Genomic DNA, 18,882 nt, shown 5'->3' on the forward strand with positions numbered 1-18,882 from the left:
AGCCAACAACTCCTCCAACCCAAGCTCATTGAACTTCAACGATGTCCGGCAACAGCCTACTGGCGTCATCCAGGGGCCCAGACAAAAAGGCGTATGCCAATATTCGGTCACTTGCACCGCCGAAGGGAGCAGCGAGCTTCTTCAGATCGGCCAGGTAGACGTCCAGTCTCCCCTGACTCAAGCCGACGTTCAGAGAATATCCTCCAGGAAACAAGTGTCTGCACCGAATGCTCCATACAATGCTTATTTTATCTGCTCCATTGTCGCCTCATCCCCAAGCTGCTGGTACATGGCATAAGCCCCCTTAGTGAGCTTCAATGGGATGACCATAGCTGGATTCTTAATTTTGCACAACCGGCAAACGCGCTCAGCTTTCTCCAGCCATTCAACCACTGAAGGACCAGCTGGGGACCCGTCAAACTCTGGTATCAGCTTCAGGTCTAATCTGTCCATGGTAAAAAATGTACGCCGAAATAGCTTATTGTAAAGAAAAAAAGAGTACACAAAACTGCTCGCTGCAGCAGCGTCGTCCGTCGGTATTTTCCGTAGACTTGTTTTCATGTCTCTGTCCCATTTGCTCCAGTTGCCTGTTTTTATAAAAGGCAGAGTCCTCCATATTTGCGTATGTGCGGGAGAGCACACGAGATTCGGTGAGACTGCATTGTTATATAAGGCCGCAGGCGCAATCTTGGACTCTTTTCAGCATCATGACGCTGCATCGGCAAAGCGCACACTGAGGCCGTTTAAGAGGTAAGCCTGTGTTCCCACAATTTTCGCCACAGTATCCTTTCCTGCCAGCCTACGTCAAGCAGTTTCCTCAGTCTGGTGGTTTGAAAGTGATTTAATTTTCTAGAGTAAGGTGGTGAGTATGACAGCTTTATAGACTTTGATCTTTGTTATGGAGGTGATGCCTCTTCTGTCCCATACATTCTTGTGGAGTCTGCCAAATGCAGCACTTGCTTTAGCGAGTCTGGTGTTGATTTCATCGTCAATGACTACATTGTAGGAGAGCGTACTGCTAAGTAGGTGAACTTGTCAACTGCATTAAGTCTTTGTCCCCCAATTGAAATGTTGGGTTCTGCATATGGTTTTCCCGGAGCAGACTGATGCATCACCAGTCTTCTTGGTATTGATTGTGTGACCAAAACTTTCACAAGCCTCTGAGAATATGTTTGCACTGTGTTGCATGCCTGCCTCAGAGGTAGCGTTAAGGGCACAATCATCAGCAAGCAGATCATTTACAGTGTCTGATGCAACCCTAGATTTTGCTTGTAGCCTCATGAGATTGAAAATTGATCCGTCAAATCTGTACCTGATTCCAATGCCCACATAAGTTTCTCCGAAGGCATCTGTCAGCATCGCAGAAAACATGAGGCTGAATAGGGTGGGAGCCAAAACATACCCCTGTTTCACACCATTTGTGATTTCAAAAAGGATCAGAGGTTTCCCCACGATCTTGCACTCTGGCCATCATTCCATCGTGAAACTGACGTATGATGGTAATGAATTTTCTAGGACATCCATACTTTGCCATTATTCTGCAGAGACCTTCTTTGCTTACACTGTCAAAGGCTTTGGTCAGATCAACATAGGTGGAGTAAAGGCCCACATTTTGTTCTTGACACTTTTCTTGGAGCTGCCTGGTAACAAACACCATATCAGTTGTACCACGATCCTTATGGAATCCACATTGGCTCTCTGGCAAGAGGTCTTTTTCCAGATGAACTATGAGCGTGTTCAGCATTACTCTGGCTAATACCTTGCCTGCAATTCATAGCAGGGATATTCTCCAGTGGTTGTCGCAGGCCTGATGGTTACCTTTATGCTTGTATAGATGTATGATTCCTTTATTAACATCATAGCTCTCGGGACATGTTAATTTTTTTTTTATTTCGGACATTGAAGCCAGGAGGAATTCACCAAGGAAACGTGCTGTGCTCGATAATATTTTTCAGAAAGTAGTTTTTCTATTTTTAGTAACAATGAATTCTTTATCTTGCTTACTGTATGTTTTAGATTTGACAATTATTAGTTCACAATTTTTGTAAGATTAGCAAAGGGTTAGAGAAAGTAATCAGTCTGCTCACACTTAAAGAGAGGCGTCTTTCCAACAAATTTCACACAAATACTTTTATGTTGCCTCATAAAATCTTCCCAAAGTGTCAGGTGTAGACAGTTTGATTCCAAATATTTTTGTCTCCACTTCCACATTTACCATGCAATAACCTGATGCCCACGAGTTTGTGGAAGTAGACCCATTAACACTATATAATTCTTTGGCAGGTTAGGCAAAGTTATCGTAGTTGTGATTCACATAGGAACCTCTCAATACCCTCAGTTTAACCCCTACAGGGCCGCTCGGGTACACAGGCGTGGATGTGAGATGTAACCGAGGCTGATTCCTGCGGCATTACCTGTGTTCTCGTCTAGTGGGTGAGTTCGGTCTCACCGCCGTGGTCCACTCACTGGTTTTACCTTTGATCTGGCTTCAAACTGTCAACTGGGCCGTCTGAAAAAATGGGCTGCACTCAACCACGGCGTTTTCAAACAAAGAAAGGAAGTCAACGCTTAACTGGCTTTTCTTAACATAGAATGATTATTGCTTTCAACTAAAAAATAGCGTATACAAAACTGGCTTAGTCATACAACAGGGGCTGGTGGTTTTTAACAAAGTGCTTCACTTTTCTATCGTCAGTATACGGGGGGAAGAAAAAGTTCAGAGGCGCGTATATCGGAAAAGTGGGAGCCGCCAAGACGCGTTGCAAAATATGGCTCCCGATCTACTTTACATTTTTTCATCAATATCGGTTGGTTGCAACCCCTCCTCCCCTAATACACCCATGAGTGATGGTCAACCAATTAGCGGCCGTTGTGTTTTGGGGCGGGGGAGTCCAGTAATGTCTCGCTGAACACCCGGTCGCAGACGAAAAAGAAAATAATAAAAAAGCGACCTTTACAATTATTGAAGAGAAAAAAAGAGTTTTCAATCATTTTGATTATCTATCCAGAACCAGATTTATTCTTTAAAACATCAACTTCACCATTAGAATTCAACCATGCAAATTCCCCTGAATTTGTGTCAATGGGACCACCCAGACGACAGGCTGTTTTCTTAATCGACTAGCAAGGTCTTCCCGGCATCGCCCGGGCCCCATCAGGTCCCAAGAACTCTGACTTTCCTTCCATTTATTTTTATAATGGTAGGTGCAGTAAACAAATCTGAAAAGATGTAGCCATTACTGCAGGATTTCAAGAATGTATTGCTAAAAATATTCCTTTGCAAAATTGCTAACTTTTCTACATCGTTGACATGTGGGTTGGTTGGGCAATCAAGGCAAATGTGTCTATTGTTTCCATAAAAAAAAAAACAGATTTAGGAACTACTGTAGATATTGTTTTTGGTCACAGGAATTACTTTCAGATGGACCATAGCACTAAAACCTATTTAAGAAATAAAGAATTCTACATTTTTCTTGTTTGGTCAAAATCAGTAGTGAGATCATGTATGTTTTCAAGTAGTCATTGTTGAACAGGAAGAATCCACTTATAAATTCATCTTTTATGACAACTCTATTTCTCAGCACTGATTGCTTTGTAGTTGCAATCCATGCTTAGATGTCTTGGATTCGGGAATTATTTGTTTAGTACTTGCCCTGGTTTCTGCTGCTGAGTCACTAGTCTATATCTGGTAGGCTTATTGTATATGCTGGAGTTTACTGAAGCTCTCTTGTAAGCAGGTTAGTCACAGATCAGCTTATATATTAAATGACCATTTAGTTTAGGAGCATCAAATGTAGCAAGCCGATGTCTAATCCTTGCTTGCATTATTCAAACTATTCAATTATGCAGAATTTCATCCTTTCTTAAAGAGAGCTAAATGGCTTATGCTTAATAAATTATAAAAAAATGATGTGGAGCATAGAAACCATATTTAATTTTTATTTAGCACAAATGAATAAGTTGGTTAAACGGGGAATATTTAATAAGTAGTGACACTGAAGGCAGGGAAGATGGAATGATTAACCATTCAAAGATGGGACATGCTCAGTACAATATTTAGTGAGTAACATACTTATGACAGATAAATATTGTAAAAATACTTAGAGATGACTCGTACATTTAAAAAAGGTTAAAATATATTTTTATGAGTTTACTTATACTATAGTGTTCATTCAGCAATTTTGTGTTAACCAACAACTTTGCCTTAAAACACTCGAGAAATAAAGAGCAAGACGATTTCTATTGTTTTTATTGTTTAATCCCATTTAGATGCAAATCTCATCACAACAATGAAGGAAGAAAATCGAGATGAGGTAAATTCAATTTCATCAGGAAAAATCCAAACTGAAATGGAAGTAAAAGAAACTGTAAGTATTTATCCTCATTTTGCAACTTTTAATCGTAGTGAAGAACGACTAGCAATCTATTTAATAAATGTTGCATTTTTTTTAATTTAGTTCAAGAATGTTAAAATTCACTTGATAAATTAGTTTGTAATTCATGTAATATCGTTAACAATTTATTGATGATTTCTCTATTACATGCTCATCACGAAACATGCAAACTATAAAAAGGCAAAATCAGTATTGCCTCAAGAAAATAAACAATTTGATTAATCAAAATGGATTGAAACTATCCAAAAGCAAAACCACATGCATCCACTTCTACATGAAACAAAAATATCACCTTGACCCACAGCTCAAAATAGATGGACAACATACCAAATTCTTAAGAATCACTTTTGACAATAAACTGAATTTCAAGGATCACATTTTATAACTGAAAACAAAAATGCTTAAAAGGAATAAACATCTTAAAAATAATATCTAAAGTAGACTGGGCTACAATGCTAAAAACATACTGTACATACATTAGATTCCAACAGGACTAGGGTTCTTCCGTATACTGCTCCACTTGCAAATCCTACTTAAAAAAAAATTCCTAACCATACAGAATGAAGGTTTGAGATTTGGCCTGGTACCCTATTGAATCTCACTAATGGAAAGTCTGTGTGTAGAAGTCCATGAACTATGCCTACATGTAAAATGATGTAAAACCATCTTTACAATATTCAAAACTGCAAAGAAATCCTGAAAACCCAATATATAAGACCATCTTCAACCCATAATTCATTAATTTCTATTAAAGAAAACCAAAAGCATACCCTCTTTCAGACACAGAATTAAGAAAGCAATATCCCAAATCAATGAAAAAGTAGACAACATAACCACACACACAAAAAAAAAAATAATTAACGGACCATCATGGACATTAAACAAACCAAATATTGACCTACCACTTAGCAAATTCAAGAAAAACATTCAAAGTAGTGTTTTCCCTGTTAGAAGCGTTGATTGAATTTTAAATTGAAATATGTATAAAATATGTTTGAAAGCCGAATTACAATGAAATATGAAAATAAACAAGTAATATTTAAAATCAATATATATATATATATATATTATAACTGCATTTAAAAAAAAAAAAAAAAAAAAAAGCAGAGCAGAAATGAGGAAAATCGTCTGCCTTAAACCACTAACCTAGTTCTAAAACAGATCCTTTGTTCGATAAAATACGTGCCCATTGGCTGATGGGAAGGGGCGCGGTGGATACTAGAAAGCTGATTGGCTAACTAAAATCCTCAACACATAAAAACAAGAAACAACCACAGAATTTGCGCATAAGCCTGACGAATCCTATAGTGGATGAAACGCCGAATATTCAGTGTAGCTTAATCGCCATATATATTTTATAAATTACTATATATATATATAGGAGTTATACACCTTTGTTAGAATTTTATATATATATATTTTTCTCACCATGATGTGAAATTAAAGGAAAAAAAAAGTTAATGAAGCGTCCGTGTGCTGTTATCTGTGGTATTGTTTTAGAAATGCGTTTGGCAATGCAATTGAAATTCATGGTAGTGTTTTCCGTGTTAGAAGCGTTAATTGATTTTTGAATTGAAATATGTATGAAAGGCGAATTTTATATATATTTCAATTTAAAATTCAAATTACCATTGATGCTTCTAACTTGTGCCACTGGTCTGAATCTGGGCTACTTTTGTCCTACTCGTTCTGTTTTTTGGAATCTGTCATCAACCAAGAGTTTTGTTACTTCAATTCTCATTCTTGTCATTGCTCAGTATCATTAGTTTACACCTGGGTAGATGAGCAAAGGCAATGCCAAACACAACTGCCCAATGATACTGCAATATATATAGCCATCAAAATGGCACTCCAATTCATCAAAGACAACAAAAAACAAAAATTCATTCTATACAGATTCTGTATCCTGTATCATGGCCCTCAAACCCCCTTTCATCACAATTATATAATGAAATAACAGAAAAAGGTAAAATAATTGTAATAGCCTAGATACAAAGTCACATTGTTATCCCAGGAAATGATAACGCAGACAAACTAGAAAAGCCAGAAACCACCAAATCAAAATCATCAAAATCTCACATAAAGAGGTGAAAAAAAAAAAAAAAATTAAAGAATATCTAGAAAATAAGTGGCAAGAATTATGGAACTCCTGCATAAAGAACAAATTCCATGAATATTAATCAAAAACCAAAAATGAAAACGATAAGCTTTGAAGGAATGGACTGAACTGAAGATGGGTTAAGCACATGAGCTGACCCAATCACAACAGAGGAAACACCAAAAAGCACACTCTGTTCCAAGAAGTTGAGTCATAACAAATTGTCAAGTACTTAAAAGAAACAAACTTATTCAAACTCCAAAACTAAAACAAAATTTTATTATTAAAGACAAACTTAACGAAATTGACGAAATTTTACTTTGTAAACAAACTTATAAAAAAAATTGATAAAAATAATTAAAATTTTCTTGGCATAAAATGACCTGGAGGTTGAAATGCTGTTAAACAAAGCAAATTCACTCAGTTATTCAAAATCTGCTAAAAAAAAATGGCCCTTGGAGGATGGTCTCCTCAGAGTAAGCAGAAAAACTTGTCACCATATACATTTCTCATATATAGATTATTTTTATTTGTTAGATGTTAAACATAGATTTTAAATGACGACTTTTATAGGTTTTCAACTATGCTGAATAAGAAAATCTCATTGAAATTTTGCAAAGACAAGTAGTTATCAAGATATGCACTGTAATTCGCTGGCTGCTCCGAAAGCTGGTCCTAACATGTAATTAATCAAGAACGTGAAATTCATAATTGTTTTGTTTTACATGTATGTACATTACCAGTTTATCATTTGTGCAGAAAAAAGTGGATTTGTTTCTGCTAGGTGGCAGTGTCTGTTGTAGAGAAGTATATTTATTGTGTGCATACAAACATAGGAGCTAATGAAATACAGTGCATAATACAGGTCTTTATATCTTGAAAATTATTTATCTTCGCAAAATCTAATTGAGATTTTCTTAATCAGCATAGTCGAAAACCCTTATAATAAAATAATCATCAATGTAAAGAAAATTGAGGAGGTGGACCTTATGTAAAAAAATAACTCTTAAAAAAAAAATAAGTTGGAAAAGAAATAATTAAAAATAGTAAAAGTTATGAATTTATTAGCGTAGGTTGTTTATTTGGTCGTTTTTGTAATGAACTTATGGAGAAACGAGCAGAAGATTATCCAATATGGCATCTACAGATACACAATGTCGGCGCTCAACATTAAATAAACCAATTGCTTGGAGTTAATTGCTTCTTTCTTCCTCTCTCTCTCTCTCTCTCTCTCTTCCTATCTTTTTCTCTCTCTCTAAATGTGTTTACTGAGACAGATAGAGGGAGAGAAACAGACAGCGAGATTTATATGTTTTGTTTACATTCAAACTGAGCGATACATAGACAAATAGACTGACAGATATATACATACAGGGAGAGAGAGAGAGAGTTGAGTACGGTAACGAATGAGCGAGAGAGAGAACGAAACATTGAATCCGATAGGAACATGAGACAACAAAACTTTTTTTTTTTACTATTATACCATAAATGTCAAGGTGTTACTTACAGAAACACCAGTTACCTAAACTGCGAATTGGATCAATTAAAAAGCATTAAATACTACATAGCAACAAAAAAATAATGAACCACATTTTCGTTTTTGGGGGTAGGGAAATTTCCATAATTAAAACTGTCTGATAAAGCTTTTCCTGCATTATTGAAAACAACAAATTTAATCCATTAAAACTTAGTCTCTCTCTCTCCAGCTAACTGGATGGCTTTCTTTTCTTCGTTCATTCTTTGCTTTACAAGTTCGAGCCTGCCTGTCTCCTGACTACTTCCACTGGGCAATGCCAGTTAGCAGCTGCTACTAGTCTACAATAATATCAAAGAAATCTTGCAATATATTCATTTTTAAACAGTCCTAATAAAAAAATAACTTACGATTCAACTTGTGTTCTAACTTTTTTTAATTAGATACAAAGAATTTGTATGGTATTCCAGCATATGTGCATTTACTGAAAATTACTTGGAAATAATTTCTGGAAATTTTTGGTGCCATATGAATATTTCTTGCACAAAAGTGCACTTATATAGTAAATTTCAGCTTGTCTTAACAAAGATATAGCATTTTTACCAAAAAAGTAGTGTAAAAAAATGTGACAAAAACAAAAATATCCAAATGTTTTTGGCAAAAAATAGTCATAACTTCCTTATTTTTAGTCAGCTTTAAAAAATTTGATTTTTTTTTTTTTTTCTTAAATCAAGCTCTTTCTATGTATGCCATTACTGAGATATTTTGAGCAATTTCAATTTTTTTTTGTATATTGTTACTTAAATTCAAAGAACACCCAAGTATTCTCCTACAGGAATCATTGAACAGTTCTGTTTTAATAAAATTAAATTTAAATAGCCCATTCAATAAATAACTCCTAAATCGTCTACCAAAGTGTATATTTGTGTGGAACCCTTGTTCCAGCAGTAATAACAACAGCGACAGAGGAACAATGTTTGAAATATTCAGTGTTTATTTGGCTGTGATATTTGATGATTAGATCAAAATATTCAATCTCGATTGGTTGCCTATACAAAAACAAAAAAAAAGTGAAAAATTTATTAAAAAAAGGAAAACGTTTAACTTAAAAAAAAAAAAAAAATCCTTTGAACCCTAACTTTGCAAACTAACTAGTCACTCAGAGCTGTTCAACTCAAGGACTGTAGGGGCTTGGTCAACATTCACCAATTCCTGGTATCACAGTCGTGATGGAGCATAGATAAATGTTTCCCAACTCCTAACAAAAAATAAAAAAGTTGTCAGAAACAGCATTAACTTTCGAAAGTTCAATAAATGACTTTTATTTAACAATAGAAATAACCAATTACCTAAAATGTACTTTTTTATATAGAAATAAAGAGGTCAATTAAGACATTGAATAAGAATAAACATTAAAGGACGATATGTATATAATTATATAATAAAAATAAATAAACCAATTTATTTAGATTTAAAAAATAACATTATTATTGTTAAAAATATTTTTAAAAACGTCAAATAGGAATAATTTCAGACGCTTGAATATAAAAGGTTAAAAATTTAATCAAATTTAATTATTTTTAAATTTCATTTAGAAATAAGAATATTCTAGAAAGTGGAATAAAAATCAGTTGGCGATTGAAGCTGCAAAAAAAAAGTTAAATTTTAAACAAAAAAATGAATATAAAAAGCTAAAAAAACATGTTATTCCCTTGAAATTTGATGTTATTGTATTTTTGTTGAATTAATCATGACTTACTTTTTCTTTATATTTTTTAATATATAAAATAACTCCTGAAATTGATTGTTATTAATTTCATGGTGCCTGTTTAATTCATCGTTAAAATATTTGACTTTTATCTTCAATGAAAGAAATTTTCCGAAAAAAATCAAATCGTTTTCGAAATTCCCTTAATTGTATTTTCACTTTTTCGCTGTACCAAATTTTTTTGCTACACAAAAACTTTTGAATATATAATGGTATATTTCACAACAACAATTCCATGGGAATCTGAATCGTACTTGGTGTTGGAATCGTTAATCAACATTTTCCTGAAAAGGGAAAAAATTTAGGAATTGTCCTAACACTATGTAACAGATTCTTTTAAGATTGGTCTGTCAGATTTTAGATATTTCAGTTATGGAATGTTTTTTATTCAATGGATAAAATTGAAAAACTAAATGAAAAATGTCTACTAAAAAAAATGTCTATTTAACATCATTGCATAAAACTATTTGCTCAGTTTGAAAAACCAATGAAATTAGTTACAATGTTCAGCTTTCGTTAAAAGTTGCACCTCTTTGTTTACAAAGCCATTCGGCGCAAGTGGCATCAGACAAATTTTAAGCTACAGATGACCAACCCAACACTGTATATAATGTAGCTTTTTATTTTTATTTTTTTTTAAGCAAATATAAAAATAGAAGTTTTATTCAGTCTTTATTTAAACTTTTATAACCTTTATAAAATACTAGCATAGGTACCCAGTGTTGTCCGGGGTTGACATGAAGTTCTCTTTGAAACACGCCTACTATACTAAGGATATTAATCATTTTCATCATGGGCAATGTCGATACCCCCACAACAATTTAAAAAAAACAAAAAAATGGGTAAAAACATGTAAATGTAATTGCTCAAAAAAAAAAAAGTGATACCCTTTCCACCAGAAGGGATACAAAGAGAAGCTATTTTCCAGATATTGAGTACTTTTTGTTACCCATGTGCTGCCCCCCCCCCCCCCAATAATAAATTGATCAAAACAACTTTTTTGCATGGCGCAGAACTCAAATTTATATATGTTAAAGCCTACAACTGCACTGTTTGTTCATTTTCACTAGGATTTAACGTCCTCTGGGGACTTTTGGGGCTAAAGGGGGTGGGGCAAATGCTGAACTTAGTCATTTTTTTTATGTCTCGTTCACTGTGCACTCACAGGGCACCATGCATGCTTCACTTGTTCTATTTAAAAATTATTCAAACTAACTTAATATACTTGGGTATGCAAGCAACTTTATAGTGATTAACTAATTTGCATATTCCTTTGAAAAACAAAATTTCATTAATTATTCATTTTTGTTTTTTTATTGAATGATTAATTTCAGTTAACTATGTACAGTTCTATTTATGCATATTTTCTGCATTCTACATAATTGCATAGCATTTTTAGTATGAAATGCGCGTGTTTGTGTGTGTGCATGGAACAGTCTAAACTTTTCTCTCAATTTTTGGTCTATAGACTTGAAACTTAATATATAGGGAATTTGAACCTGTGGATCTAATTTGGTTTGGTTTTTAACTGGTAAAAATAGCTGTTAAAGGGTCCAAATAAAAAAAAAATATTGTACTTTGCAGGAGTAAGTCTACTGAACCTGTTACTTCTGTGCATGCGCAAATATACATTAACAGTTTAAAGTCGCTTAATTTGTCACATTTTCTTATCCATCTACGCAAAGTTCAAACGACTAAGGCTGGAGTGCTAAATATTTTGTCTTCGATTCTAGCTGATGGCACCCAAGTCATTTTAACTTTTGAAATCACTGCTATATGTTGGGTACAATATAATGATCAATAGAGAATTGGCTCTTTAATAATAAATACAAAATTTCATATCATATTTAAGCATATTTTAAAACCGGGCAATGCTGGTCAACCTGCTAGGTTTCTATGAAGTAATTAAGCTGTGAAACTATCACAGGGTTTTAGAGGTCCCAAAACAAGGACTATCAAATTTGATCCCTATCACTGATAACAGTAAAAAATAAAATTATCATTTTTATTATTATACTAGCAAAAGTACCCGTTGTTGACTGGGTTCAAAAACAGCCTACAGAAAATGGACTCTGATTTATGAAAGTATGATAGGTTATGAAAAGGAAGGGTTGTAAAGAGATAGCTTCGAATTTGGGGGCATCAAAACCAAAGCAAAATATGGTGAAAGTAAAAATAAAATAGATAAACCCCATAATTTATTATACCATACCTGTTCACAGTGAAACACTTATCACAATATTCTGTGGATCTATATCAAAAACCTTGTTAAACTTTGTGACATATTTCCATTCTATGGAGGTCAGGTGCGAACGAACACCCCATAATTTTATACGATATTTCTTCAAACTGAAACATAATTATCAAAGTATACTTACGCAGATATATATGAAAAGTCTTTATTAAAGTTTGTGCCTATTTCCATTCTATGGAGGCCATGCGCGAACGTAGACCCCACAATTTTATTATACCATCCCTATTAAAGTTAAAACATACTTATCAAAGTATTATGTACATCTATATCAAAAACACTTGTAAACGTTTTTTTAATTTTTAAATTTTTTATTTCCATTGTGGACCAGGTACGAACGCAGACCCCCACAATTTTAATGAATCATCATTATGCCAGATCAAACATACCCATTCCTGTGTCTTGATACATCTATCATTATATATAATCAGTTTTCTATAATAGTCAACCATATAGGAGCCTATTCGTGACCAGACACAGACGTTCAGCTTTATATTATAGATTATTTTATCATAAACTAACTGTACCCGCCTGGCCACGCATTGCTGTGATTGAGTCCGGTTGACGCATATATCAGATTAATTTGTATTGCACAGGCAAATGTGCATACGCACGCACACACACACACAGACAAAAAACGCTGAACACATACATACGCACACTTTGCAAATAGTCAAGATAAGATAGTAGCTAATACTCTAGAGAGAATAAATTTGTATGTGTCATATGTTGTTGAAAACTTTGGTCTGCAAACAAAATATCATATAAATATTGAAACAGTTTTATTTCATTATAATGTTCTCCATCCTCTTTATTTCTGAATAGGATCCAAATGAATCAACCTGTGAAAAAAAACTAACAAATAATGTATTGAAAGAACAACCTCCTCAGGAACACTCCATTGAAACGGGAAAAGAATCCTCGTATGATCAAGAGGTTTGTCATTTTTTTTTTTTTTTTTTATATTCTCTCTTTAGTTGTTCCATTCCTGCTTTTCAGTGACAACTTCACTTTTGGTTTGGTTTCCTAACAACTTCTTCATTAATTGAAAACTGAATATTCAATCTGAATTAAAATTTTTCATTTAAACTAGCGGTGGGGGGGGGGAGTAGCCGGCATTGCCCTGGTGTTTGGAGGTGTGTGTGGTTTTGGGTAAATCAAAACGGGGGGGGGGGGAAATAAAAAAAAGAAGTTTTGTTAACTAAGTATGAGGATCGAACCCGAACCCTTGAGGCTAAGTTGGAAATTAAAGTGTGAAAAAAAAACGTACGTTAACCATTGGGCCACCACGAATAGTAAAGGAAGCACATTTGAATTTAAGTATTAAAAACAGACTTAACACGTGGCCGCAATAAAAGTTAACTCTGCTGCTTCTATTTGACCTAATTAATTAATGAGGTCAAATAGAAGTCACGCAGTTAACTTTTGCTGCAGGGCAGCGTTTGGGTTTGTTTACCCAACTTTGACTGGTTTTTTCCCCAAGATGTTGATGAGCGGAAAACCAGCTGCCCATTGTCCAGATTGAATAGCAACTGTCTGATATAAGAAGCTTTGCCCCACATTGATCAAAGCTTATTGCTTCTGGACGTTTCCTGTTGCGATTGCCAGAAAACGCCTTAGCTCTGAATTAGGTTTGGTATTATACATAAAAGCTGAACGAACACAAGACAGGCTGAAATAACAATAATTTTGTAAAAATCGGCGTAAATAAATCCATACGCTACACGCGTTCCCAAATCGTAGCTATTATTATATAGGGGTATATAAACAGTTGTAAGCGATAGTACCCCCACCCCCCCACCCAGGGAGCGTGTGCAAAAGAAGCCTTTGCGAGACATACACGAAATGGTCACACACATTTTGCCTTTTATATATAGATTAGATGATTTAATTGATACATGAATAATAAATCCGACTTAATTATTTAATTTTTATGCACTATCACAATATTAAGTAGGCTTTTCACTTTAATTTTTTTCTGTATCCATATTTAATTTCATGGAAATTATAATCCGTGCAAAGCCGGGTAGCTCTGCTAGTTCAATATCTAATAATCATAATTTTTTTTTTTTTTTATATATTGTCAGTGTTTGAAAAATCTGAATGAGGAGAGGTATCAACGACTTCAAGTTCTGTTAATAAAATGTAATGCCTACACACAGTACTTGCTTCAACGGATGAAAAAGCAAGAGGAAAAAGAAAAATGGAATAGAAAATTATTGAGCCAAATGAAAGCCAGAGAAAATAGAAGAAAAGAAGAGAAATTAAAATTGGTATGTTGAAAAAAAAATCTATGAATTCAATTTTATTGAATAAACCATGTATTTTGCAACTACTTAAGTAACAAAAAACTAATAGTTTCATTTGTAAAACATCTGCAAGAGTTCTTCATGTCAAAGAAAATGGCTTTTCAATTATATTTTTATCATAACTTCATAGACGATGAAAGGAAGAGAAGTGCACAATTCTATTTAAATATCTAAAAAACATATTAATGGAATTGTTTTAAATTATATATATATATAATCCATATAACTATGTAATTTTTCTAATTTTTTTTTCAGACACAGAAATCTAATGAAATAGCAGAAAATGATCATTCAGGTATATAAAAGACAAACTATCTTAACTTTTACTATTTAATATGGTCTTTTCAAAGAATTATGATTTTATATTTGCATCTTACTGATTTATGAAAATTTTGTTCTCTACAAAAGCTAAATGAATGCTTCAAGCAATTAAAATGTTATTGAAAGTGAAGTAATCAAATAAAATAATTTGCTATTTTATAATACAGAATGAGAATCTTGCATATATTTTGATTTTGTTTTGCAAATTTGTCCATATCTGATCTGTAAAGAATTGTGTGGCCAGAAAAATCTCGCTGTAACTTTTGTATGGCCATAGTTGTGATTTAAACAAATTTCAATTAATTTACCTGTAGATTTCTCTTGTTAAATGTTACAAATGTATTTAATTAGTTCAATGTTTCCATTCAATCATGCAGCAAACATATAAACATATATTAAAGGCAAATTTTGTTTTTAAAATAGTTGGGAAAAAAATTAAGAAAATAATGGCTGACAAGAATATGGATGATGTCGAGAAAATTGAACTTTTTCTAAAATCTCGCATTTCTGGAAAAACACATGTATTTATAATAAAGTATTTATAGATCACCTATGAATTTGTCTAGAAAAATACATTCGCATTTTATCTTAAACACAACAAACAAATTTTAAATGTAAAATTGTATATATTTTTAGTACAGGCGAGTAAGATCTTTTTAGCAAAGGTTTTTTTTTTTTTTTTTTTTTTTTTTTGCCTTGGTTTTATTTTATTTTTCTTTCTTCCTCTCTTTTTTTTTTCTTCTCTTCCTCTCAGCTTCTTTTATTTCCCTTTCGTCTTTCTGTGGAAATCGTAATTTTGCCATATTTCTAATTTTGCAATTTGGGAAAGGGAGTATTATTTCTGTGTTAACTAATCTGAAATAGAAATTTGTAGTCAATCCAATCTCTACAGGTGTGCCAGCACACCTGAAGTATTTTTTTTTAATTTGCATATTAAGCAATTATTTCCAATTAAATATTTAATTGGAATAATAGAATTAAATAAAGTGTAATAGTGAATATAACCTAAAAATATTTTTTAAATAAAATTTCCGAATAGAGCCACATCATTTTTTATTTTATTTTTTTTTTAATTATTATAGAGACTGCATGCATAGATCAAGGTTCAATAATAAACGAATTTGCAAACTGGTTGTGAAAATATGAAAAGTCAATTTGATGATAAACAGGAAAATAAAAACAAAAGCAATTTTTTTAAATAATCCTGATTTAGGATGCCTAGTAATCAGTTCTTTTCTAGAATAGTGTCTCCTTTGTGAAATATTATTTTCCTTTGGGTTGAGGGAAAAAATTACCAGATATTTTAAAATAAGTTCCAGCTTGTAACTGTTGATAGTGACAATCATTTTTGATTTACAATAATTATAAAAATACCCTTCACTAATGTTTTGGTTTCAACCATTGGCATTGAATTTTTTACAAAAAACCCCCTGAAAAACATAAGTTTATATTTATTTAAAGATTTTATATGGAATGTTTTGCTATTTTATTTTTTTATATTTTTAGATCCTGCACAATCCAAAAAAAAACGACCGTCCTCTGATCCCACTGATAGTCCTGTAAGTATTTTCATTTCTTACTATTTTATGTGATAAGTAGAGAAACTTCTAGAATTTACTGATGGTTGAAAAAATTTTTTTAATTAAAACAATGTATTTAAATTTCAAAGATTAGATTAAATTTTGGTTATGCCTGAAAGATAAATGGACAGTAACAGTGAGAATTTTAAACATTTAAAATAATTAAAAATTTGAATCTTTTAAAAATCCAATATCTGTCATGAGATTTAGTGTTGAATTAAAATATTAACAGAATTTTCTGGAAATATTAACTTTTGTTTAAAATATAGTTAAAAATCTAGGGTGATATTTATTCAATAAAACTATAGCTTTTATTGTATATTGCTCTAATGGAAAATTGTTTAATCCAAGCTTCATATTGAATATTTTTAGGATCAACAAAAGTGGTGGAAATATTCGCTTTATTAAAAACATTTTGTGCATGCAATGATAAATCTTGGAATTCAAATAAATTTCTAGCATGAACAGAAAATAACCCAGATTTAAACATCAGTAGGACTTAGTTCTACTGATGATTTTAAGGAAGTTTAAACAATTACCATTTCAGGCAGTGTATAAAGGAATATTTAATTTTTTAAATAAATTTTTATGAATAGAAAATGTTTATTTAATTAAAGTGATTAACAACCGTGACAATGTTTTAAAAAAATTATTTAAATAGTTGCTAAAAGTAGTCGAACATTTTAAATTGTCACAATTATATGCATAGTTTTCTATTTTGGCGTTTTTGTTATAAAACTGCATTTTAGTTAATTTTTTTATACTTTTTGAAATGCTTTCAGAAAAATAGTAGCAAAGCTAATTTAAACAAAAACAACTAACAAAAAAAGAAAATATAGGAGTGGTATAGAGGTAGGTCCAACTGCTTGATCTCTTAAAATGGAGATCATGAATGTTTTCATGCATATAACTAGTATATATATTTATATAAACAGTAATAAAATCACATCTGACTTGAAAGGCAATAAACTAAAATTAACAAAAAACAAATTCCAAATAATATTTAAAAAATCTTCAATTAAAAATATGTTTAAGAAAACATTTTCTTTAAATAGATCATGTAGTAGTAATGCTACAAGCAATTTCACAAAGAAATAAAAGGTGTGCTCTCTCTGCTACCGGCATGGGGAAAACAAGAGAAGAAAAGACATCAGAAGTGTAGCGTGTTTTATAGAGGAGGATGAAATAAGCCACGTAAAGTGGCAAGAGTTATTGAACTTAAAGGAGGCCAAATCCTGAGGAGAAAGGAGGCAGTATTTCGCTCATGCTTAATCAATAATCTATAATTTCCCCAACTCTACAGAACTAGCTATCTCAGCTAACAAATAACTAAATGCAAATGGCAGACAAAGCAGTTGAAATTTGGCTGATTCTTGAATTTCATGGCATCTCACCTGATCACTGTGGTTAGAGGGAGGATTTAAAGCAGATAAAACAAGCTCTTCTTATGGTTTTTGTGCCGGACACTTTTGTTGTATTTGACAAGTTTGTGTTGATTGTTTGTGCCTCGGGAAAACTGGACAAATAAAACCATGACATATTTTTATATAGTTTTAATAAATACCACCCTAGATTTTTAACTATATTTAAAACAAAAGTTAATATTTCCAGAAAATTCTGTTAATATTTTAATTCACCCTACCTGAGAATTCTACCTTCAAACTCCTCAGCCTAACATTTGTGGGCAATATGAACTGAAACAAATAGAGGACATTGCAAAGGCTGCTGCAAAGAAGGTGGGTTCCCTCTATTGAGCTAGAAGACTACTCACAACTGAAAGTATCCTGTATCTTTACAAGGCCACCATTCGCCAGTGCATGGAGTATTGTTGACACATCTGGGCTGGTGCATCTACCACTAGTCCCTTCCTCTTAGATAAAGTCCAAAAACTGTTGTCAATCTAATCGGTCCCACTTTATCAACTAAGCTCCAGCCTCTGTCCCATTGTCGCAATGTTGCATCACTGTGTCTGGTTTACAAATATTTTAATGGAATGTGTTCTGATGAACTTGTTTCACTTGTACCCCCTCAACATACATATCCCCGATAAACCCGCTTAGCAATAAGATCTCACCCTTTCACTGTTGATGTCCCTAAATGCCAGAAAGCTTTCTATTCTAATAGTTTCTTCCCTCGAACAGCTAAACTTTGGAATTCCCTTCCTGTTGCCTGCTTCCCTGGCTGTGCTGATATGCAGAAGTTTAAAATGTAACATAAATATCTTGTTAATCTTTTCTAGACATGGTCCCAAATATAAGCCCCTTACTTCTAAGTGGCGATATGCTTTGTAAAGGGTGAACATGAAAAAAAAACAAATACTTGGGTAATCTAATCAAAGAAAACCCCTCTGACTGATGGCTTGGTTGTGCTTTCGTGTCAAGACTCCCCGGTTTCATTAGACAACAATTATGTGGCTCCTTTTAAGGATGGAGCATGTTATCCTGGAACAGATTCTTGTTAGGGCTTGAGATCTCATGACTGAAGAAGTGGATGAGCTTGTTGCTGTTCCCCATGTGCCTGTGAATTCACTTTCAATTCCCTATCAGCAGGATGCTGGTGTAATGCAGTGCCACAAGTGTGGAGGTTCCAATCACTTTGCTAGGTATTGCTGGCAAGTCGGGGTCAAAACAAGAACACTCCCGATGATACAGTGTTATTGGTGCCAGCAACAAGGACATGTCACATAA

At 33.1% G+C, this 18,882-nt stretch overlaps 1 protein-coding gene across 4 annotated transcripts in view; it reads left to right on the forward strand.

The window, feature by feature from the left end:
* Positions 1 to 18,882, forward strand: part of LOC145284740 (lymphocyte-specific helicase-like) — a 208,632-nt gene that overhangs the window by 63,896 nt on the left and 125,854 nt on the right. For all 4 annotated transcript variants that reach the window (XM_080133683.1, XM_080133684.1, XM_080133682.1 and 1 more), the window contains exons 3-7: positions 4,270 to 4,367; positions 12,811 to 12,921; positions 14,073 to 14,258; positions 14,550 to 14,589; positions 16,122 to 16,174. In XM_080133683.1, the coding sequence (XP_079989809.1) occupies positions 4,270 to 4,367; positions 12,811 to 12,921; positions 14,073 to 14,258; positions 14,550 to 14,589; positions 16,122 to 16,174 (488 nt within the window). The remainder of the gene's footprint in view (positions 1 to 4,269; positions 4,368 to 12,810; positions 12,922 to 14,072; positions 14,259 to 14,549; positions 14,590 to 16,121; positions 16,175 to 18,882) is intronic.

Source organism: Euprymna scolopes, chromosome 9 (assembly GCF_053919585.1).
Source record: "Euprymna scolopes isolate OS-2025 chromosome 9, ASM5391958v1, whole genome shotgun sequence".
NCBI lineage: Eukaryota > Metazoa > Mollusca > Cephalopoda > Sepiida > Sepiolidae > Euprymna > Euprymna scolopes.